This window comes from Kogia breviceps, chromosome 10, assembly GCF_026419965.1.
Source record: "Kogia breviceps isolate mKogBre1 chromosome 10, mKogBre1 haplotype 1, whole genome shotgun sequence".
Lineage (NCBI taxonomy): Eukaryota > Metazoa > Chordata > Mammalia > Artiodactyla > Physeteridae > Kogia > Kogia breviceps.
Genome location: NC_081319.1, coordinates 17,576,367 through 17,601,416, shown reverse-complemented (window position 1 = coordinate 17,601,416; position 25,050 = coordinate 17,576,367). Strand labels below are relative to the sequence as shown.

Below are 25,050 nucleotides of genomic sequence, written 5' to 3'. Positions count from 1 at the left end.
GAACAGCTGACTATGTTCACTTTTCTACACCATTTTACGTAAGGGACTTCCGCCCCTACGGATTTGGGGACCTGCAAGGGCTTCTGAAACCAGTCCCCCGAGGATACTGAGGGTGTGTGCTCAACTTCATGATGATTAGGGAAAAGCAAATTTAAACCGTAATGAGCTACCTCTCCATATTAATTACATTGGCAAAGTTAAGAATTCAGACGGTACCAAGTGTCGGCAGGGATGTGCAGCAACAAGAATCTCTCCACCACGATGATGAGAAACAATGTGGCATTAGTGAAACCGAAAAGGTATATCCCCTAAATGGGCCCCTTTCCTTCATATCCTGTCCTTCCTTCCCCTCTTTCCTTCCATCCATCCAATCGCTCATCCACCCACCTACGTGTAATTACCTACGTTATCTCCTAGAGCAGTGGTTCTCAAAGGGTGGTACTCAGACCAGCAGCATCTCAAACCGGAGGGGGGTGCGCAGGACCTATAGCGCTTGGACAAGCCTTCCAGGTGATTCTGATGCCTGTTCACATTTGAGAACCATCGTCCTAGGGGAATTTTTATACCTTGAGACTGGGGTCAGGATGAAAGGTACAAATGAGGTTCAATGCATGCTCCTCTCCCGCTTCTCTTTGCTACCAAACAGGCAAAAAGCAAAGAAGAGGAGAAAGAAGTGAGACTATTCTTCATACCCAGTGAGTATGGGAGTGGCGGTGAGGAGAGGTGGACGCTCACACACTGTCGGGTGTTACGCAGAGACGCTCATTTGGGGGGTAATTTGGCAACACTTAATAAGAACCTCTAAAAATGCTGATCATCTGACAAAAGAACTAGAGATATGTCCTAAGAGAATTATTTACGATTGGCCAATGATGTCGTTTCATTGACAGATACAGTCAGATCAAGTCCTGCAGCCTGAATGTCCCCCAGTAGTGGGGTCTGTAAATCATGAACTGTCATTATGGTGACAGCTAAATGACTCATCTTCACAAAGAAGTCCCTGCTCAAACCTACTTCCCTCAGATTTCTGAAAATCAGGATTCATTTGGGTAATAAGGTCCTTTCTTCTTCTTTTTTTTTTTTTTTTTTCCGGTACGCGGGCCTCACTGCTGTGGCCTCTCCCGTTGCGGAGCACAGGCTCCAGACGCGCAGGCTCAGCGATCATGGCTTACGGGCCCAGCCGCTCCGCGGCATGTGGGATCTTCCCGGACCAGGGCACGAACCCGCGTCCCCTGCATCGGCAGGCGGACTCTCAACCACTGCGCCACCAGGGAAGCCCCCAAGGTCCTTTCTAAAAACACATTTTCTCCTGGCAGGAGGACTCTGCCCATAATCATTCACATTATTCGGCAGTACTTTAGATTACTTTCCCACTTACTACTGGGAAGGGAAGTGTTTTTAGAAGTCGGAGGGTCTGTGGCTAGGAGGACCCAGGATAACTTCGGAGCCTGGGGTGACTCTAAGAAGGACAGTGGTTAAAAAAAAACAACTAAAGGTTAGTGTAGTTTTATCTGTGAAAGATACTCTCACACACACACACACACACACACACGTGTGTGTGTGTGTTTATTTTAGAGACAAAACTTCACTGACCTACAGTTTTTCGCTTGAAAACTAGAGAGTACACACCTATTTCCTTGAAAACGCTGCTTAAACAAAATAAAGTAACGTTTTCGGTATTAATCCACAGATGTGGTTAAATTTTCGATCTGCATTTGAGTGTCTGAGATCAGAGCTTGCCCTGCTGCCTACTTATCTAGAGGAAGACTTAAGAAAAAACCTGCCAGAAAATTTAGGTAGCGGAAGAGTCCTCTTCCGGTACTTTTGGTTTAACATAGACCAGAGGTTCTCTAACTTGAAAGAGCAGCAGTGTCATCCAGAGGGCTCGTTAAACACAGATTGCTGGGCACCACTTGCGGAGATTCTGGCTTAGCAGGTCTGGAGTGGGGCTGGAGAATCTGTGTTTCCAACAAGCTCTCAGGTGACGGTGATGCTGCCTGTCTAGGACCAACCATTCTTTGAGAAGGAACGACTTGGAAGAAATTTCTGGAGACTCTTCGAAAGTCAGAAAAGCTTTCCTGGATCCCTGCTGCCACACAAGACCCGTGTTCTCCACAACTGAACACAGGTGCTGCTCATTTTCTTTCACTTCTGAACTATTTCAAATTATTCTTTATTACAAGCTGATGAGTATAATCAAATATATTTGAAAAAAAATATAGTATCCTGCTAGTCCGGGGACCAGGAGACTGGGACTGAGACCGCTTCCCCAAAGTTCCCCGACAGACACACACAATGCAATGTGCCCTCGGCGAAGAAACAGGGGAGCAGGCCACTGGCAGCAGAGGAATGCATTCTCGACAGTTTTGTGCTGGCCTGCCGCCGCACGGCCCGATGGCATCTCACTCATATGATGATACCTGCCACACCACCGAAGGTGACGCTGCCAGGAACACGGCTTTGTGCGCTTCAGAGGGAGGGTGCTACGTTCCCTGTTGCGTCCCACACTGGCAGCGAGTGTGTGAGGGTCATTTTGGCTCTGGTGGGCCTTTACCCAGAGCTGCTGACGGCACTGCTTTGTACCTCTCCAGGTTCGCCATGGCCTCTGCCTGCATTATGGATGTGGGTAAGGAGTCCTGTATAAAAACTGCATTTTTTTTCTCACCGCTGCATATGTTTGTTTCTGCTGGCCATGGCGGGCCGGTGACAGGAATGTGACAAGTGGGGCAGTCCCCTCCCCCGTGACCGCCTGCCACATGGCAGTGTGAGGCTATACCGATGGCAGCCATTAGAGGCCTGGGACCCGGCCTCACGCGTCACCGCGTAAACCTTTCCAGACCAAAGTGGGACCCACTTGAGCCATTCTTCATTCAGGAGTTAACTTGGTAAATATGTCCCCATTAGTTACTGGTTAGGTGTCAGGCCCCGGGGGTGCCACAGAGAACAAGGCAGTGTCCCTACCTTCACGTTTTCCTGGGGGCTGGGGTCGGAGACAAACAATAAGCAAATTCGTTAAGTGCGTGACTTGTGATAAGCGCCAGAAAGGAAATAAACCCTGCAGAGAAAGGTCAACGCAGGTGCGGGTCGGGGGACCCTCAGATCAGGGGCGCTCTCTAGGGAGAGGGACGTTTAAGCTGAGCCCTCAAGGGTCAGTGAACTATGCTGCAGGTGGAGGGGAAGAGTCTGTCGGAAAGCCTTGGGAGGGAAGGAGGAAGGTGGGTTCTGGGTGCTGAATGGAGCCCTGCGGGCACCAGGGCAGATGAGGAACAGGCAGGTGGGAGGCATGAGGCTTATGGAGCCGTAAGAGAAGACAGATCACACAGCTCCCTGCAGCCTGAGCGAAACGGTTCCTTTTATTCTAAGGGTACGGGGGAGCCAGTGAGCAAGGCACAGAGAAGCTGAGAGTGTGGGTGGCTGGATGAACCTGTTGGCTGAATGAATGAAAAATAAATGTCTTGTATCCCCTCTGCTCTCCCTCCTGGCCTGTTGGGTTCAAATCATGGTCATCTCCTCTCTTTCCGGGCTCCTAACTAGAGCCCTTGTTTCTTTTCTTGCTCCTCACCCCCTACAGACACATACAAAACCCCACATGGTCAGCCAGCCACGTGCTGAGGGTACATGTGGTGATGAGACCTCCCAGGCGGTTCAATGAACAGAGAACATGGAAACCAAGTGGAAGGAAGTGCAGGGATAGAGTGATGTGCAGGGTATCATGGGGATACTGTGCGCAGGGCCTCACGGGAAGGCTCAGTGGAGGGAGCTAGGGGTGCGCAGGGCATCTTGGGAAGGCTCAGTGCAGGGAGCTAGGGGTGTGCAGGGCATCTTGGGAAGGCTCAGTGCAGGGATCCAGGGCTGTGCAGGGCCTCGTGGGAAGGCTCAGTGCAGGGATCCAGGGCTGTGCAGGGCCTCGTGGGAAGGCCCAGTGGAGGGATCCAGGGCTGTGCAGGGCCTCGTGGGAAGGCCCAGTGCAGGGATCCAGGGCTGTGCAGGGCCTCGTGGGAAGGTGCAGGGAGCTAGGGGTGCGCAGGGCATCTTGGGAAGGCTCAGTGCAGGGAGCTAGGGGTGCGTAGGGCATCTTGGGAAGGCTCAGTGCAGGGAGCTAGGGGTGCGTAGGGCATCTTGGGAAGGCCCAGTGCAGGGATCCAGGGCTGTGCAGGGCCTCGTGGGAAGGCCCAGTGCAGGGATCCAGGGCTGTGCAAGGATCCAGGGGTGCGCCTGGCCTCAGGGGAACACTTAGAAGGGTATCTAAGCCGGGTGGCAGCTAAGTGGCCTCAGTTCTATGGGGAAAGCAGGACAACTCCCTTCTGATTCCCCCACAGCTTTCTACTTACAGAAGAGACAGGGAGAAAGAGGGGAGGAAGCCCTGGTCAAACCCTAAGCTATACCTTTTCATTTCTTAACATAAAAGTGGCTTATGATCCACTGTTAACTGAAGAGAAAACAATAGCTAGTGACAGTAGCCCATGTTGAAAACAGCGACTTTCTCAGCCATAGACAGACAGATGCCATACTCAATAAAGGGCCCCCAGTTTGTCACGGCAGGAGGAGATGGGCTTTCTTTTTCCAAACCTGCCTTGCTTAAACTAATTCAGAATGGAAAGCCATTTCTGAAATAAAGCTTTTAGAATCTATCGATAGGTTGTTTAAGCGAACACACTCTTACTTGCAGGAAAAGGATGCCAGGCTCAAGACTGCTGTGTAGAGGTCAAGTTTATGTTCATCTAATTAACCACCATTAACTCTGTACCACGACTGGGCTGATTCTCAGCGGGCTCATAGTTGCTTTGCTTTAAAGCAGTAAATTCATCTAATTGAGTATTGAATGTAGCTAATTAAATATGAAAATAGGACTGTGTACACTCAAGTTTCCAGAATATTCCTTAAACTTGTTGCCCTGTGTTAGCATTTCCTATAGACATCTCTGTTTTCCTAGTCAACTGGTTTATTAATAGAGTGAGGGAGAAAGGGTCACAAACACAATACATCTTTAGCTTTCGGGCAAGTCACAATTATTGGGTGAAGTTTTGACTTTTCAAAACCAACAACATTTATGGCAGAAAGAGGCACAAATCCTCTTATATGATATTTTTTTGTAACTGAGAGGCAAAAGAACATACGCTTTCTCAAATCATCCATTCTTAAAGCTGCCTGGGGGGGGGTTAATGAGAACTCTCTGCTCCCCTCCCCCTCCCATGCCCTGCCCCATGTGAAGGACCAGAGGCGCTACAGAAACGCCTCTCATTTGTAAGCAAACAGATCCAAGTAACAGCAGTCTGACAGAGGTGTTAAGCAGCACATGGCTCGAGTGAGACTGTGGTGTCTGCAAGAGAGCCCCCAAAGGCAAGAGCAAATTTTAAACACCAACCCAAGTGTTCCATATGACATTGGTGACTTGGATGAAAATGATTTATACAAGAGGAGACTGCACAAACTTTAGAGTTACAGCACATATGTGGCTCCTGGCGCCATTTATAACTCCTTTGTGTTTCAGTTTCTTCATCTTTGAAATGGGGATAATAACACCACCTATCTCTTGGTGCTGCTGTGAGGATCTGACGGGGAAATGCATGGTCGGTGCTTAGCACAGCACCAGCATGTAGTAAGTGCTCGATAAATACTACTATGCTTAGAGTTTGGGATTAACAGATACACACTAGTAGATATAAAACAGATAAACGACGAGGACCTACTATACAGCACAGGGAACTGCAGTGAATACCTTATAATAACCTATAATGGAAAAGAATGTGAAAAAGGATACATACCTACATATATTTGTATAACTGAATCACTTTGCTGTACACCTGAAACACTGTAAATCAACTTTACCTCAATAAAAGAATAAAAATTTTAAAAAAAATACCGTGGCTGCTGAAAGGAATACCAGTGCCATTTATCACCACATTTTACTTGCCATCTTGAAAATGCGCGTGCAGATTTTTAGAGAGCGTGTTAGCTGTTATAACTTTTCATTTGAAGCCTAAGTCCCAGCCAGAATTATTTCTCTGTTGTGTAATCAAACAGCAAAGGTCACTATGCTGAGTTTCTGGCTGACCTCAGAGGAGGCGGAAGGAATGAACGATACTGCCTAGTGTGTCACTCCTTTCCCCTCCCCCAGGCCTCCGTTCGCGGGAAGAGCCTCCTCAAAGCGTCCCCTGGGTGGCCTTCCCTGGTCCTGGAGGGGCACAGCTGGGTGCCTGGCCTACGATGGCGTCACCAGCACAAAGCCAGCTGAGCCGCAGACCTCCCCATCTCTGCACACACCCTTCCCGCAAACAGGTCATCCGCTTTAGCTGGATTCCAGCCACAGCCCTAGAGCTGCGAGGCTCCCTGTCCCATTAGCCTGTGAACGTGAGATCTCCCGGGCCAATTAATTTTTCCAAGAAGGAGAATGCACCCCTTGATAACCTGAAAGCATCCTCCCTTCCCACTTGCCCAGCCTTTCACTTTAACAGTACTTCTGAGTATTAGAAGCCCTCCTTCGAAGAGCTCCAAATATCTCAACGCATCCCTTAACACACGGCGCAGATCACGGGGATGTGTGTGCACTGTGCGACGGTCCTTTAGCGACCAGGCAACTTCGTGTGTTGTTGGTGTTTTTCTATTGTGATTAAAGGTACAATAAGGTATGTTTGCAACAAGAGGCAAAGCCATTGTTCTGCATCGTTAAGTTCACAGCAGCCCCTAAAAGAAACTGTGGGCAGCTTGCCAAAGGCCCTAATGAAGAGCATCTCTTTGAATTATCTCTGGATGAGGAAAGGATCAAGTCTGAGCCCCAGAATGTTTGATCCTCTTTGTGCTGCTGTTACAAGCACTTACTGAAGCCAGACACACCGGAGCTTCTGGAACTGTCATTTATGGAAACCTTAATTTCTCTGCTCTAATAAGGCTTCGCATAATAAGAGTGGGAATGCAATTATTAATTCCTGCAAGTGTTTTGTGAATTCCTTTATGCTACGGTTCAGGACTGCCAAAGAATGGGAGAAAGTGGAAATTTACTTAGTTGGCACAAGGGTAATGGGTCTGAAAAGTAGTTTGAGTTTCCTGAAAATAAATCTGCATGGCTTCCCAAACTGCTGACAAAGTGTATTCCAGATGGAAGTCATTTATCAGCAATTTACTGCACGATGCTTTGGCCAGAAATATTTCCATGTAAATTCACCTAGTAAAGAAACAAACAAACAAAACCCAGCCTCCCTCTTTTTGAAGGCAGAGAGGGGAGGAGCCCAAATAACACAGACGAATAAAGCACAAGTTAACGCAGATTCGCAGGAAATGCGGTAGGGTTACCTCTTGGAGGGTGCCAGTTTAATGATTACATCTACAACAATGTATGTGAGATAATACTTTCGTGCATTGGTGGTTAAAAGAACAAAAAGCAAGTTATTATATATAACTCCATTTTTACACAGAGTATTTATTTTATATGCAGCGGTGAGTGACCGTATACAACCACCTTGGTGATGGTTTTGTCGTTCTGCTTGTTTCACTTCTGGGTGCCTGACTCATTGAGCACCAGGGCACATAGTAACTTGGCAAATTTAGGATTACAACGTTCCCATATGATCACATAAGGGGTGGGGGCCAGATCTCCATTGGCAATAGCACTTCTGCCCAGACCTCCTATGTGCCCTCGGACTGCTCTGAAAGGACAGGAATCCAGCAAAGCCCTGAGCATGAAGTCATACGTCAGAAGTATTAATTCCCAAACTTATTTAAGATGATTGTTTTTTGTAAGCTATGTGCTCTCCACACAGGAGGGTGGTGGAGGCGCCTAAGCCCCAAAAGATAAGATTTGTTTTGACCTTCTCTATGCCTCAGTGCCGGCGCGTGCACGCGCGCACACGCACACGCGCGCTCACGCACACGCGCGCACACGCACACGCACACACACACGTTTTATTCAATCATTAGAATTTGTCCACTGAGGCAGCCAACTCAGAAGCACCACTGTCTCGCTGTTTTTAATATTAAGCGCCCTCTGCTGGCTCATACAAAAATGGCACCCAATTGACGGCTAATCAAATTCTTTTTTAAGCTGCTGAGTCTAGCTCCTTTAAAGACTATGTTAATATACCATGTACTGTCATAAATTGAACAGCAAGTACCGCTTTTCTCAGTATAACAACCTTCTTCTAATGTGCTAATGTTAACATTCCTTTGTAACAGAATTATGATTTTCTGATTACTGGAGAAAAATTTGAAGGAGTTAGAATGATTTAAAGGGAAGATCATTAACTGCCAGGTATAGCAGTGTGAAAACCTCCTAGGTGAGGATAAGACTGGCATATTAAAAAATAAAACACTCAGCATGAACATAAGATACGTTCTCTGGGTCATATCGTAAATACCCCATTTTATCTGCACTGAAATTTCCTGTTAGCGATGCTGCAGAAGTTTAGAGGAGTCATCGGCTGTGGACGAAAGCACCCGAGATCAAGCCACTTGCTCTGGAAGTTCTTAAAGTTTTCACAGGAGGAGGTATAGAAATGGCAATTGTGAAGCGTGAATCTGAACCACATGTCCTGTTACGAGAAGTTGCTGAGAGGCTGAAGTGTGCAGTAGACGCCTGCGCTCTCCTGAAAAGAGCGCCTTACAACTATTCGTAAATAGAGACAAAACCGTGCCAGCATTAATCATCCTCCACGTCTTCGGCAACTTGTTCAAAGGGTGTGTGACCACGCGTTGACCCTGCCTAGGACATCTGGCCGCCACTCCGGGGAGAGCGGGCAATTGTAAAGGAGCTTTGTGACATTATAGCTCGAACCACACCTTACGGTCCTCAGCATCTATTGAAATATTCAAATACAGGCGCTTAGGTGCCACTGTAAAGGAAATCACCTAAGAGACTTAACAGCAAAATATGCAGAAAGGTCAGAGAGGCTGTCACATTCCACGTACACACACGCACGGAAATCCCCAAGTCCTTCCCCAGAAGTTACGCTCAGCCAGGTGAGTGCCCGGCCGCTCGCACAGGAGAAGAGGCAGCGAGTTGTTACCTGACAAACTTCGTAGAGTAATTTGTACTGCTCCTCTGGCTTCTGCAGGCTGCACAAACTGCATCCCATGTTTAGAGAACCGGCAGAGGAAGGCTGCAGGGCTCGCCAGCGCCGGGGAGGGGCAGCGCCTTCAGCATGCAGGCGTGAAGGTGTCCTCGGAGAGCCTCAGGGGCCAGGTGCTACGACAGGGCACTGCACGCTGGCGGTGCTCTCCTCGGAGGCTGCAAACCACTCTCTCCCCTTCCACGCTCCTTTCCCGAGCAGCAGCATGCACGCGCACACGCAGACACACACACACGCACGCACACACACACACCACTCCCTCCTCTGAGTGACTCTGGCAGCTGGATTGTGGTCCAATGCACACGCTATATATACTGCCGCTCATGCATATTAATCAGCCCTCATTGACTATTCATAACAGACAATGATACAGAAGCTATAATTGCCAACCATGACAGTTGAAATTTCTCTAATTAACAAGCAAGTACTCCGGTGGCAGGGAATAATAAAAGACACTAACAGTTTTGCAAGCCATTTTCTGGCAGTTACGAATAAACATGACTGCCTTTTGAGCCGGGTCTCTTAGGATAATCCTTAATGCATTTAAGCTAAGTAGAAATTCATTTTTAAATATACCATAAAATTTCTGATGATATAAAATGTATTGAATGCTGTAGGAAATGACAGCATATAAACGGGTTTTATGGAATGGACATGTTTTGAATCACGTTCATGTAATATTTAGCGCTTTACTAAGCTGCAGGAATAATCCTCCACGTATGAATAAAATATAAAAATTTAAATTGCAAGATATATGCGTGAGTATGCAAAGTAACCAGGGGGGTGTAAGGAGAGAGGCTGGCCTAAAGGTGAGCGAGCAGATCATCATTGCCAAGGTGCATTTCCAATTCCCAAAGCAGAAAGTTATTTGTGAAAGGGCTGCCGGGCTAACTGGAAGGAAGAGAAGCGGCCACTGCCGTGCGTCTCCACAGCCACGCAGCAGTGAGCTAAGTATCACTGGCTACTGCACATCTGTATCCAACGTTCTGTATCTGCCTAGACTTCTGTAGCTTTGCCTTGCCCTGAGTCTCAAAGAAGCAGGGACTTGCCATTGCCCACGGAAGGGGAGCACAATAGGACTGAAGAAATTTGCTCTTTGCTGCATTGCTTCTTACCCCCCTTTCATTCAGCCTCCGTACTACTATGTAAGTTTGACGGCTGTAAAAAAAAAAAAAAATCTTAAAAAAAAATTTTATAAACAATCGTCCCACTACCAGAACCAAACGCACAGTTCCTTTTTCCTCAACCCAAGTGGTTCTGTTTAAAATTCTCACAATTGCTTCCACAGCCTTCACACCCCCTTCCGTTTATAAAAGGCTGAACTGTTTCTCAGGAGGATTCCCACGTCTCCTGTCAAGAGGCAGGACGGAGCCTGAAGAATAAAGCTCCCTTTCTCTGGGAACCAAGACACACCTGCACTGTGAGTAAACCAGTCCCGATAAACTTCGGCTCGGGCTGGTTGCCAGCAGGCACAGCTGGTCCCATTTCTCGGGCCCGGAAGACGAGGCACAGGGACAGGGATGCGATCAGCGAATGGCCCAGCTCCCTGGAGGGGGAGGAAGGCAGCCTCTGTCTCAGGTCCTCACCTGGTGTCACCAGCTGGGCTGGAGCAGAGAGCTGAGGTGCGGCACCAGGGAAAGGAAGCCACAGAAAGAGTAGGGCAGTGGCGGTGGCCTCTGACTTGCTTCGATGCTAGGAAGGGCCTGATGCATCCGTGAGTAAGTCACTGAGACCTCAGTTTCCTAATCTCCAAGTAGGTATAGTGCGAATCACCTTGCAGAGTTTTGTTGCCAGGATGTGAGAAAACACAGGTAGTTCAAACCCAAATCAGAGGCTATATGTTTCTTTATCCCCCTGGCCCCATCCCCAGAGCCTTCGGTCAGGAAGCCCGCTCTCTTCAACTCCACACTAGACCTCAGATCTGCCCACTTCTCTGTTGCCCAGGGCCCGCCATCCAGTCTCACCAGGATGACATCAGGGGCCTCCTGCCCCGCTCTCTGCATCCTCTCGTGCCTCCCCACTGACTACCCCTCCCCCAATCCACTCTCCACATGCCAGGTTGTTCTTTACGAAGCAGGTATCAGACCACCTCTTTCGTTTGCTTCGGGACCCTCCGATGACCTTTCGTCACACTTGGATTAAAATCAAACTCTCCGCCGGGGCCTCCAATGCCCCATAAAGTCAGATCCTTTTACCCGTCGATTGCTCTATCTCCATCATCCCCCACACTGCCCCCCCTACCCCGCTCCAGGGCTCATCTCGCTCCCACCAAGTCATGTCCTTTGTCGGGGCCTCTGCAAGTACGGTTCCCTCTGTCAGAATGGCTCCTACCCTTCTCCTTCTTACCCACCCAGCACCCCCATCTCAGCTCAAATGAAGCCTCCTTAGAAAAGCTTTGGCCAGGCACCTTGTATGAATTTCTCATTCCTCCAAATTACTGTGTCATTTCAACCCATTCATTTCCTTTGCGTCACCCTTCAAAATAACGAATGATCCTGTCCCCGCATGCTGATTTGTCTGAGTCTCCCTAGCCAGGAATTTCAGCGTCTTGAGAGCAGGGACCGGGTCTGAATTTCCACCACAGTCCAGCCCTGTGAAGGTGCTTGCAGAACACATACTCCGTGGCTCAATGAATAGATAAGGTCGGCCCAGTGGTCTCAATACCGTTCAGTTGCAGAGCAAACCACAAGTGCCACATGCAGAGGCAAACAGCGTGCTTGGGTCCCCACGAGGGAATCACGGTTACTTTTCCTCCCCCAGTGCTGTGGGCCTTCGAATTAGTTTTTCTTTTTGGCAAGTTTGTGTGTTTCACAGTTAGCTTTTCTCGTCGTTTCCCTGTACGTCCCCAAATCAGTGTAGAAATGGGCCCTGGCTAAGTGGATGGGGAGCTTCTGCCAACCCTTCTCCCCTTGCTTAGAAAACTTTCACATCTCAACCGCAAGCCAGGAGAGTCTTATTGCATAATGCCCTGTACTTCAGAGCGGCGTTTCTCAAACTCTGGGGGCTTACAAACCCTTCACACTCTTACAAAAATCACTGACACCCTCCCCAAAGGGCCATTGTTTATGTGGGTTATGTCTACTGCAGTGTAGCATGTTAGAGGCGATGAGAAATGTGAAAATATTTACTCCTTAATTCATTTAAAAGAGCAAGAACAAATCCATTACAGATTAATATAAACAACATTTTCGGAAAAGTTACCATATTTTCCAAAACAAAAACGTTTTTTGAGAAGAATGGCACTGTTTTACGTTTTCACAAAACTCTTCATGTCTCGCTAGATTGAAGACAGCTGGCACTTCCTGGTGCTTTCTACATTCAGTCTGTTCTGATACCGTGTCATAGAGGAGCTTCTAGAAAACTCCACAGTACTGTACACTCATAAAGGAAGGAGAGTGAAAGAAAGAGGAAAACAATACCTTGGTATTCTTATGAAAATAGTTTTGACCTCAGGGCAGGGACCCTCAGTGGTACCCGGGTCACACTCTGAGAAGGTCGCTTTAGAAGGACACGTCCATGAGCTGGGTGTCTTAGAGCCTCTTGCTTGGGGGGAAGAGGAGGAGTAGAGAAATTACTCATGCAAATTCAATTCATGGTTGGTTTTCCACCCACTTGTGATTAATTGGAATTATTTGGATTAATTAATTGGAATTAATGGGTATTATTTGGAATCAACAATGGAAAACACTCATGTACCCATTACAGTCAAAACAAGACTTTCTTGTGATAATCTGCCTTAAAACTACCCTTTACTTTGGAAAATCATCTAGGGCATCAAGAATACGGTTTCGCTTTCAAGGTGTTGCTTTCGCAGAATATGTAAGAAATACAATTGTGTGAAGGGAGGTTCACCTATCTTGCGCCATACGCGAGGCATTTCACGCCATGGATCCAAAAGGCACAGCAAGTCTGTGAGCGAGAGGAAGTCATTTACAACAGAACTGTTTCTGAGAGAACGGCTGTCCCAGTAAAAATGAAAACTAGCGGCTCACCAAAGGCGCACACGGTTTGCCGAAGATGCTGGACGTCCTTTTCAAGTCAGTTATCACACCATTGAACCTTCGCAGGTTCACCAGCGCACATGGCACTCTCCCCTCTCTGCACCCACTGACGCCCGCTTCTTCCTGCCTTCGTGGAAGGGAAAACTACAGTGCAAAGCAGGGTCACTGAGGAAAACACACTGAGACAGACGGACAGAAGAGACACATACAGCGGGGGCTGACGGGGCCCGGGGAATATCCTTCACCGTCATCCTTCGAACTTCCATAAGTCATGAGGGATGCTGCAAGAGTCCGCCGATGGAGACACATCCACTCACGTTCACTTAACTGAGGACTCAGCAACTAATTCAAGCATATCATTTGTGGCACACAGACTGGGGCGTCTATTCGTCTGACACCTGTAAGATGGCCTTCTTGTTTTTCCCACTGTACGATAGCACAGGTCTCACCCAACTACAGACTGGACTTCCAGCCTCCAGAATCGTGAGCAATAGATGTCTGCTATTTCTAAGCCACAGAGTCTAGGCCACGTTGTTATAGCACCCCGAATGAACTACAACAGCACCTTCAGGACAAAAATTGCCCCTACAAGCCCCCCTACTAGTCATGGCCAGAGATTCAAAGTTACAATCTATTGAGGAAACGGGTTAGTAAACTCTAGTTAACCCTCGTCTTTGTCAAGGTGACTTTTCTACAGCTTGTCTGAACCCCGTTCAGGGACTTCTTGAACTGATTCTGGAACAAAAAGTAAGAATTGCTAGGATGGAAACCACATCATCATAGGAAAGAGAAAAAGCAACTTCAGAGACGTCAGAACACATAGAAAAATGTCAGAGGAGTCGAAAGAATATATCAGAGCACCTACGAGTGCCGTTCTATTTCTGAAAAGCTACCTAAACTCAGAACTTCTGCTCAGGACCTCAAATCTTATTTTTTTAAAAATGAAGGGATCTTCTTCCCTTGCCACAGGGATTGAGGTGCTGCTGTCCTGGGCTGCAGGTGCCCGATGAGTATCCCGGGTGCTGCAGATGGACAGCTTGCTGTTTCTACTGGGAGCCATCTGGAGAGAAGGCACGCGCTGGGGCGGGATGGGTGGAGAGGAGGCGGGGCTGAGGGCAGCCGGCCATGGCTGCTGCTCAAACCCCGTGTGGGTGTACGAGCATCAGTCTCCGAGAGCTGCTCAGTGAACCACGAAACAGGCCGCCGGACATGACTGCAGCAAGAGCAAACAGGGATCAGCCCCTGGGAGGCTGGAACGTGGGCGTCGAGGACAAAGACAGCCAGTGGGAAACAGCTCCGACGGGCCGTGACTTCAGCAGAAACCCCGGGGAAGCCCCTGGAGATGCCTTGACTCCTTGGAGCCCCAGAGCACGTCGTGTGTTTCTGCGGGGGTGCCAGTGCCTCTCTTTCCCCGAGGAGATGTGAAATTCCTATAGGGTGGCTTCCTGAGTGAGTCATCTCTGTGACCCCAGGAATGCCTAGCAAGCATCTGAGCCCAAGGAGGCTTCGCTCTGAAAGGCATGTGGCAGTGACACATGTCGTAGCCCTGTGACCCCGCCCAGGCTCCCAGAGACCCTGGGGGTCATCTTGGCCTTGAGGAGACCCTCCCTGGTGGGTCTGCTCCCACCACTGGACGTGAGACCTGACGGCCAGAAAGAAGATTCGAGGCCGGGAGTCCAGGCGGGACAGATGGAGGTGACAAGGAGACCAGAAATGACTGGAGAGGGGGCCAGGCCAGGATGTGGGAGAATGAAGGTGGGAGCCCTGCATGCGTTTGAACGTCCCGGGCGGCTGAGCTGTGGAGAGAGACTTGGATGAGAGGGAAGGAAAGCAGGTGTCTCCCGACGAAGACACCTCGGGCAGAGGAAAGTGGGGAGACATTCAGAATCGGAGCCGAGGGACACAAGAAAATGGCACCAGGCACGTTATCAGGGATTCAGAGGAAAGACTAGAGTAACAGACCGGAAAAAAAGTACATAAAGGGACAAATGAACACTGTAAAACCCTGGAGGGACAGAGGAGGAGGAGATGTGACCTCATTACGTTACAAATCTAAGTCAGAGGTTACACACGGCATGCTGGACCAGCATGGCACCTTCACCAGTTTGGATCACGTGCTGATTCAATAAGTCAGGTGTTTTCACCTAAATGTGTAGACTTCCTCTTCGTTGTTCTTGCTGTCCTTTTTACATCTTTTGATACGTTTTCTAGGTCTGGCACACAGGGCCTTGCATTCCCATGTGACAAACACGGGGCAAGTGCAGAGTCCAGGCTGCCGCCTTGAGATCGGGGCCTGGTCCCCATTTCCCTCCCTGGCCTCCTCGCTGGCAGTTGAAGCTGGGCTTGCACCAAGGCGCCCAGGTCCCCGCGGTTGTTGGCTTAAAATATAACGTTTAAGAGTCTGGGCATAAGACCGCAGGCGGAGACTACAGGCCACGCCGCTGGGCGGCCCGCCTCCCTCCTGCACCTGGGGAAGCGCTGTTCCCCCAGGCTGGCTCTCCCGGGGGAGTCAGGCTGGTCTCAGCTCAGCAGCTCTAGCCCAGGGGTGGCGGGAGGAATGCACCTGCAGGACTCACTGCCGCGGGTGGCAATAAAGTCTCACTTCATACCTTCCCCTGCTGACTCATTACCTCCTTACTAATCGCCTGCTGTGAGCCAGGCACTATCATTGAGAGAGAAACAAAACAGAAAAGCCCTGCCCTCCTGGAACAGCCACCCTGGACTTGACCTGGGGCCTCCCCAGGACTGCAGCTGCTCTAAGTTCACCGACGGCTTCTCCACTGTCAGACTGCAACAGTCCTTCAGTCCTTGGTCTGGGTAGCTTTTCTGCAGCAACTTTGCACTCAGGTCTTCGCGGCTCTACATCTGTATGTTCCAAACTTCCAGCCGGAGGGAGCTACCAAGATGGTTGATATATTAGCCTCAACACTATTCACCTGATACTTTTCTTTAAGGCAACTCAGTTGGTTTTATTGAAACACATGTATCTTAAAGTGAAACCTACTCCTGACTGCAAATGGGAAACCATTATCACCGGCTATGTATTGATATAGAAGGTTACAGTAAACATTACCGCATGAATTCCAAAATATACAAGGGGTTCGTTCTCATACCACAAATTCTTCTGATGTCCCACCATGTTTACCACGTTGTGTGGAACGTACATCCACGTGGCGCTCAGTTTCAGCCTCACTGTGACCTTGTCCATGTCTGTTTTGCCAACCTTCCCAATCTCCCCCTACCCTACCTGACGGACACCCTCAATCTCTTCATCCATTTATGCTTTTACGGAGACTGTTAGCTCTAACGAGAATACCCTTCGACGAGCACAAAGCTTCGCTTGTCGAAATGTGGACTCCATCCTTCAAATCCCATTCGTATGAAGGCCAACCCCAATTTCCTCATGAAAATCCCTCTCCCGTTCCTGGGTGCTCTGCCAGAGCCACGTGCTACAATCTGCACTGAGCTAGCTTCTTGGGGGGCACGTCTGCCTGACTTCCCAGTCATCGAGCTTGAAGCTGGCAAACATTACCCTGACGGTCTGGGACAGAAGGGTGACCGTGACCGCGACCGCCTTCTTCCTTCTAAGAGGAAAGCTACAAGGTCCTGGAGACAGACACTCTGCCATGTTTTATGACCAATAAATAGTGATTAAGCAGCAAGCGAGCATTTACTGAGCATCTGTGCTCCACACCGCACCAGCTGAGGGGGCAGGCGAAACGGCCAAACCTTGTCTCTGAACTCAGGGAGCTCAGCACCTCCTCTGGAAGACAGGACTGAACTGTGAAGGGGAGAAAGGGGAAGTCAGCACTACAGACAGGAGACTGAGCCACATTCCTCCTAATAAGCCCACTGGGGCAACTACAGCAAAGTTCCTTGGGACCGCGCTTCTGTGTTTGTTGTGATTCCTCCAGCCTCTGTGGGGCGGGCGTGATTTGAGCCAGTTGCTGCAAGATGGAGGGAATTCGGACCTAGGAAGAAATGATCCAGGCTGGAGACTGAATGCACTTCCCGCGGGAGATGAAGCTGCGTGCTGGGAAAGGTAAACATGGGAATGGTGGTCTGCAAAGCCAAGGGGTGCCGGGACAGAGTGACGCCTGAGAAAGTGGCCTGGGATGTGAAGGGGGAAAGGTATAAAATGGCAAGAGGGTAACACCAGGGTAGAGCTCACATCGGAATTCAGAACTGGGTGTCCCAACCGGCAAATTACTCTGTACTTTCTTTGGCGGATGTCAGGTGGAACTGCAGCTTCTCTTTTTCATTCCTGGCCAGATTCTAGGACTCAGGACGTGCCCCTGCAGCAGACTGTCCCTTCCAATAGCCTGTAACTGAGCCACAGGCTACTGGACGGTTTGAATCTGAAGGAAGTTGGAGGACAGGACAAGCATGAGCTGGATGGATGACTTGGGTACTAAGCAGAAGCTCGTTCAATATTTTAAAATCACCCAGAAGATAAACAAGTCACTGTGACAAAGAGACTTACTTGAGGAAAAAAGAGCATCGCAAAGTGAGGCTTCATAATTCACCTGCACCTATAAGGTTCATGTGCTATCAAGTCTGAAATTACTTATCAGGCTTCTATCCTGGATTTACTTTCTATATAAAATAGCACTTCAGAGAATAAGTAAACACTATTATGACCAATGGTTGGTTTTAAGAGAAAAATGCTCTCTCACCAATGGCAATACAATTTTTTTTCTTTTTAACGTTCTAGGGGAAAATATAATGACGCAATATACTTGAGAACCGGGTAAGAACTATTGACGTTGTACTTAATCTTTAAAACTGATATACGTTGTGTCCAAAAAGCTAATAAAGTTCCCTCTAATATAAATGGCGGGGCGGGGGGGGGGGGAGCGGGAAGTAAAACACTAGATCACAGGCAGTCCTCATGCTTCGGCTTCTGGTCTTATAGGCAGAGCCCAAGGGCAGAGAAAATTGAAGTGATTTAAAATAGTCCCTGATAGGATATATCTGATATTAGTGGGCTTGTTGAAGCGCAACAGTAATATCGGAGAAATACAAAGGTGTAAAACCCATTAAGGTGCGTCCAAATGTTTTGATGGCTGGACCTCAACATCTTTCAGTGATCTGCCCATGGGACGGGCAAACTTGTGCTGGGTAATATCAACGAGAAAGCCAGCGAGTGGGTGCTCTGAAACCACAATTTATTCTATGGGATGAAGCGAGGAATACTAACAGCTTCTTTCACTTGGCACCTTTCACTGTAGAGGTGTCCTCGTCAGCATTGTGAGTTCTTCCCATCTCGTTTTTGCATCCATCTACCATGACCTACCTTGGGGCCAGGTATTTTATTATAGGAAAAGGGACACACACACTGTTATGTCAGCAGTGGGTGTTCTTTCAAAGCTTTGCTTGACCAAGCCATACTCCAGTCTCACTCATTGCATACCAGCCAATCTTTGAATCGTGCCATGCACACTACACAAAACGATACTTCTCCATCACTTGGAGTTCACGGACTGGTAAAATGAAAGGGGAAAAGATATCTGAGGACTAAGAGAACGGCCAGATACATATCGTCTTGCAACGACCTTAAAAAAACAAAAATCATCTGTTGGTACCTTAACTGAAAAAACAAACAGAAGAATCATTGGGCTTAATCTAAGAATTTAAAAAACAGAATGAATTTATATTTCCAAAATACCGCACTGTCATATTTGACTCTCTTTATAGGTTATTTGGTCGTTGTAGCTACAGACAGCCCACATTCCAGGGAAGCTGCAGAAGAACATGAAAGCCAGGCTGCTTCTGATAATCTCCTTGACTTTAGGAAGAAGGGTGAACCAGGGCGCTCGGAAGAATAGAGGATTGGAGCATGTTTTCTGCTCACTTCCTTCTTTCCAATACTGGAATGTACCATGCTGATCAGCTTTCTGTATCTTACCGCCTTTTTTTTTGTAAATTGAGAAATAGCTAATTTATACTGTTGTGTTAGTTTCAAGTGTCCAGCAAAGTGATTCAGTCATACATATATAGGTATGTATTCCTTTCCAGATCTTTCCCCTCACAGTTTATTATAGGATATTGAGTAGAGTTCCCTGTGCTACCCCGTAGGTCCTTGTTGTTTGCCTATTTTATATACAGTAGTGTGTGTATCCTGCCCTCTGGACCAGCCTTCAGTGTTTCCCACGTGAACGGTGCCGGGTGGGGCTGAGCCCCAGCTCCTGCCTCTCCTCCCTGCAGCGGTTCCCAGCCTGCTGGGCCCTCCGAGCACCGTCACAAATCAGCCCAGAAGGATTCCCGAGGGATTCACACAGACATGGGCCGAACCTGCCCTGCTTCTTTCCAACCTCTTCAAATCCACGTATTTTGCAATCCATGTATTTATCGCTGCTACGTCCTCTCCCCAAATTATTTGCATCGGTGGAGAAACAAACTTCGCGCACCTTCTGTTTTCTAAAATTGTTTTTATCGTGGTAGAAGTCACATAATATAAACCATGCTACTGTAACCATATTTAACTGTGCAGTTCAGGGCACTAGGTACCTTGGCACTGCTGTGCAGCTCTCACCATCAGCCATCTCCCGAATGTTTCATCTTCCTCAACTGAAACTCTGGCCCCACTGAACACGAACTCCCCATCCCTCCCAACCCCCGCCCCCCGACATCTACCAGTGTACTTTCTGACTATGAATTTTATTCTAGGTACCTCGTATACGTGGCATCAAACAGTATTCTTCTGCACCTACCGTAGAAACAGCGTATCCTTCCACATTCCTCTCCCCCCCACCCCCGCTTACACCGGAAATGGGGGCCTCTCTGCCTCTGAACTCAGGCCCTCCGTGCTGGCAGCCGCGGCCTCCCAGGCTGTGACCCCTCCCACCGTCTAGTCTAGTCGGTCCAGTCTGGCCCCTGCTGCCTGTCTCTTCCCTCCCCAGGCCCAGGCAAGTGTCCCCATTTTAAAGGGGGGCGGGCCACGCTCGACTCCGCCCCGCCCCCGCCTCCTCCTGGGAGCTGCCGCGCTTCCTGTCGGTGGCGTCCGCCTGCGCCCGCGCTCCTTCCTCACCTCAACACGGCGTGGGTCGGTCGGCACACCACCCCTCCCTCCCACAGCCAAACGCGCTCCACTAAAACTGTCCCATCTCGGGTCACACTGCCCTCTCAGTTGTCACAACTGAGGACCTTTTGCAAATCCTCGATCCAAACTATCGAAGCAGGAGGACATAGAGATCCACGGTCCAAGACGCACCTTCATCCACTTCAGGGAGAAGCTGCTGTGCAAAATGATTAGGGGCCGGTGGCCAAGGTCACCCAGATACTTAGTGCAACAACTGGGATGTGACCCTAGCCTTCTGGCCACTGTGTTAGGGCCCTTTTTCCTAGACACCACTACCTGTCTTGCCTTCTCCGGTAAGGTCCTACCCTGTGGACCATCCACTCCATCTTAATTCCTCCTTAGTCCTCCTGTTAGCATATATTCCGCATCTCCATGGATCCCCCTGTGCTGGCTTCCCTTCCCCCTCCTACCTTACAAATAAAGGTGGAACGCCTAAGTCAATTAGAGAAAGAAGAACCAAAAACCCCCCAAAGTTAGCAGAAGGAAAGAAATCATAAAGATCAGATCAGAAAGAAATGAAAAAGAAATGAAAAAAAGAGTAGCAAAGATCAATAAAACTACAAGCTGGTTCTTTGAGAAGATAAACCAAATTGATACACCGTTAGCCAGACTCATCAGGAAAAAAAGGGAGAAGACTCACATCAACAGAATTAGAAATGAAAAAGGAGAATTAACAACTGACAACGCAAAAATACAAAGCATCGTAAGAGACTATTACAAGCAACTCTATGCCAATAAAATGGACAACCTGGAAGAAATGGACAAATTCTGAGAAAAGTACAACCTTCCAAGACTGAACCAGGAAGAAACAGAAAAAACAGACTAATCACAAGCACTGAAATTGAAACTGTGATTAAAAATCTTCCAATAAACAAGCGCAGGGCCAGATGGCTTCACAGGAGACTTCTATCAAACATTTAGAAAAGAGCTAACACCTATCCTTCTAAAACTCTTGCAAAATATAGCAAAGGGAGGAACACTCCCAAACTCATTCTGAGTCCACCATCACCCTGATACCAAAGCCAGATGAAGATGTCACACACACACACACACACAAAACAAATCGGGGTCTCTCTGGTGGTGCAGTGGTTAAGAATCTGCCTGCCAATGCAGGGGACATGGCTTCAAGCCCTGGTCTAGGAAGATCCCACAGGCCACGGAGCAGCTAAGCCTGTGTGCCACAGCTACTGAGCCCGTGTGCCACAAGTACTGAAGCCCACACACTAGAGCCCATGGTCTGCAACAAGACAAGCCACCGCAATGAGAAGCCCACGCACCGCAATGAAGAGTAGGCCCCGCTAACCACGACTAGAGAAAGCCCAAGTGCAGCAATGAAGACCCAATGCAGCCAAAAATAAATAAATAAATAAATTTAAAAAACAAACAAACAAACAAAGCTGGATACACTCAAATGCCATAGCCTTTCCGGTCTGACACTGGAACATCTAGCACAGATCTTAATTTCCTTCCTCCTGCCTCTCTATATACTCCTGTCAATGGCAGTTCAACACAGCAGAAATGCCGTCTTCCGCCTAAAAATATGCTTCCCTTTCATTACCTATAAACGCGCACCTACCACGTGAGGTTCAGCAGAGCAGCGTGAGGAGATAGGGCTCAGGGCTCTCACTACCACATTCCCAATCCCAGCTCCGCCTTTAATTTAGCACACGACTTTGCGACTTGGCAAGTTTCTTCCTAATCCTCCATTTCCTCATCTAAGCACGCAGGACTGTTGTGAAGACTAAAGGGAAAGCTTTTATGAGTTACTCAGTAGAGTGACTGCCTCAAAGCGTTCGTGGTTAAGTTCTCAGGAGATTTCTCCTTCTTCTTCTTTTTATTTGAATTTTCATTATGAATGTCTGCCAGAGATGATGCTCAACCCTAGTTCCTTCTCTTGAGTAGCTCAGTGTCTTGTGCCCACAGGCGTGTCCACTAAATGGTGCCATCCACTTTAGACGTGCTCTGACAGATGTATGCAGAGGCATGTGGGGCAAAGGGAGAAGAGTTCCTTCTACATAGGGCACCAGAAAAAGCTTCCCTTGAAGAGCTGAACACTGATCTGAGTCTTCTTTTCCCTCTTGGGAATTAAGCTCCTCCATGGACCACATGCAAACTTTACATAAAAGGAAGCTTTGCAAAAGAGCAATATCATGGCAAGGAAGGTCTCCCAAGACATTTAGAAAAGAATTACTCAGACTTTGGGGTGCATCAGAATCCCGCCCCCCCTAGGGAAGTGAGAGGTTTGTGTTTGTTAAATACAGATTCCTAACCCCTACCCACACAGTAGACCTTGGCACCCTTGTATTTCATGTAGGTGGTCCCTGAATCATACGATAAACATCCTCATTGTGGGGAAGGGTGGATGCAACAACACAGACAAACCAAAGTCACTTCTGATGATCATCACACGCTCTCACTGCTTTCTAGGAGTGACTTCCGTGGCCTGGGTAGCAAACATGCTTATGGTTTCAGAAGGAGATGGCTGCATTTCGCAAATGTCACGGCTTAGGAAATAGTTACCTAGTTTGAGGGGTCCCCCCGCGAAATGGTTTGGAGAGTCTGCCAGTCTCTTCTTCAGAAGGAAGCAAGTTCACGATTCTCTGCTTTGTTCTAGCCACCAGGGGCAGGCAAGAAACACAGGCGGGTATAATTCACGGCCGTCCCCGGGAGGAGGCATTCACAATAGCTAACACCTCAAGCCAGAGGAGCCACGGAAACACCTGGAAGGATACATCCACACCTGCAGCACCGAAGTCAGAACAGGGTCTTTCTATTTTAAAACAATCACCATGACGACCACGACCCGATTTCCAATGCTGTGAAGACCCTTGGTTTTCTCGCTGCACTGTGGCTGGTGTGTGGTGTGCCCCCCTGGAAGGCTGATTTTCACAGGCCTTTGAACCTCGAATGTTTGTATGTTTCTTTGAGTTTCACTGAAAGCCTGGTCTTTGAGAGACTGGAGAAGAAATCACAGATAATTACAGCTGAGAATATTCTCATTTCATGGCAGGGCTAACAAGTGAAACTACAAGTAATGATGTAATCCAACTTGTCAGAAAGAAAATAAAAAGAGGAGACAGAAGGCAGGTCAGAGCCTTGGGACCCGGCAAGCCGTGCCACCTTCTAATTAACTAACTGATCCTTTAAACTGTCAAACTCCAAGAGGAACTCCCTGGCTTGGCGTCTGATTAATATTCATATTTCGGCACGGGATGCTCTGATTTAGGTCCCAGTGGTTGTAGTTAAACGTGAGTCTTTAAGAAAGAGAGAAATAAAAATCTGCCTGGCCAGCCTCAGTCGCCAGGTCTTACATTCATAGGGAAATGAGGGAAGGCCACCCTGGAGTCTGTAATCCATGGCGAGCGCCATCCTCCAAGGAGGCACATTGATTTCTGAATCATGATGAGGACTTGCGTACTGAAAAAACAATTATTTTGCTTCTTCCTCCTGGCAGCCACATTGTTAATCACACTCCATGCCTCATGGTTAGATAAGGGAAGGATGCACGTAAAATTACATAGCATTCAGTAATATAATCAAGCATTTAATTTCAAACAAAAATAACTGAATATGTAATTTAATCAAAGCGAGCTAGAATCGATCATTTCGTTAAACTATGGTAAGTGGCAACCTGGACTTTTACTTGTATGGCACAGGCTGGAAAAGAATACATTCCCTTGTACTACTGACTTCCCTTGACTCAAAGATGTTTTGATTGGGTTGAAACACCACTGAAAAATGGGTGGAAGATCTAAATAGACATTTCTCCAAAGAAGACACACAGATGGCCAAGAGGCACATGAAAAGATGCTCATCATCACTAATCATTAGAGAAATGCAAATCAATACTACAATGAGGTGTCACCTCACACCAGTCAGAATGGCCATCATTAAAAAGTCCACAAATAACAGATGCTGGAGAGGGTGTGGAGAAAAGGGAACCCCCTTAGACTGTTGATGGGAGTGTAAATTGGTGCAGCCACTCTGGAGAACAGTATGGAGGCTCCTCAGAAAACTAAAAATAGATTTGCTATATGACCCAGCAATCCCGCTCCTGGGCATATACTCAGACAAAACTATAACTCGAAAAGATACATGCACCCCTACGTTCAGAGCAGCACTAGTCACAATGCCAAGACATGGAAACAACCTAAATGTCCATCAACCGATCAATGGATAAAGAAGATGTGGTACATATATACCATGGAATACTACTCAGCCATAGAAAAGAATGAAATAATGCGATTTGCAGCAACATGGATGGACCTAGAGATTATCATACTAAGCGAAGTTAAGTCAGAAAGAGAAAGACAAATATCATACGATATCACTTATACGTGGAATCTAAAATATTACACAAATGAACCTATCTAGGAAACAGGAACACACTCACACACATAGAGAACAGACTTGTGGTCGCCAAGGGGGAGGGAAGGATTGGGAGCTTGGGATTAACAGATGCAAACTAGGATATATAGGATGGATAAACAACAAGGCCCTACTGTATAGCACAGGAAACTATATTCAATATCCTATATCCTGTATTCAATATCCTATATTCTATAATCAATACCCTATATTCTATCTTCTATCCTACTATATTCTACCCTACCCATAATAGAAAGGAGCATGAAAAAGAATACATAAAAAATGTTTTAGCCCAGGGTGTAAGAAGCTCATGTTCTACCTACATGCTTTTTGTGGAAAAGGCAGTTGGCTTAAAAAAATAAAACCAGCATCCCAGACAGTGTGTGAGTTGGGTTCCCACTCCCAGCCACCAACGGCCACGCAGGACACCCTGTGGGTTGCTTCTTTGGAAGATGGTGACATGGAGAAGGGTCCTTCAGAGACACTGGATTGGCCAGGCTTTTTCTTTTACTCTCAATTCACAGTTTGTTAAAGGCCT

General features: G+C 47.9%; 1 protein-coding gene across 6 annotated transcripts in view; it reads right to left on the bottom strand.

The window, feature by feature from the left end:
- PDZRN3 (PDZ domain containing ring finger 3) overlaps positions 1 to 25,050 on the bottom strand; it is a 243,794-nt gene that overhangs the window by 45,426 nt on the left and 173,318 nt on the right. The window contains exon 1 of one of the 6 annotated variants that reach the window (XM_067043609.1): positions 9,000 to 9,135. The exons of the other annotated variants lie outside the window; for them this stretch is intronic. Within the exon in view, the coding sequence (XP_066899710.1) occupies positions 9,000 to 9,068 (69 nt within the window). The 5' untranslated portion in view covers positions 9,069 to 9,135. Of the gene's footprint in view, positions 1 to 8,999; positions 9,136 to 25,050 lie in introns of those variants that run through there. 6 annotated transcript variants of the gene reach the window in all.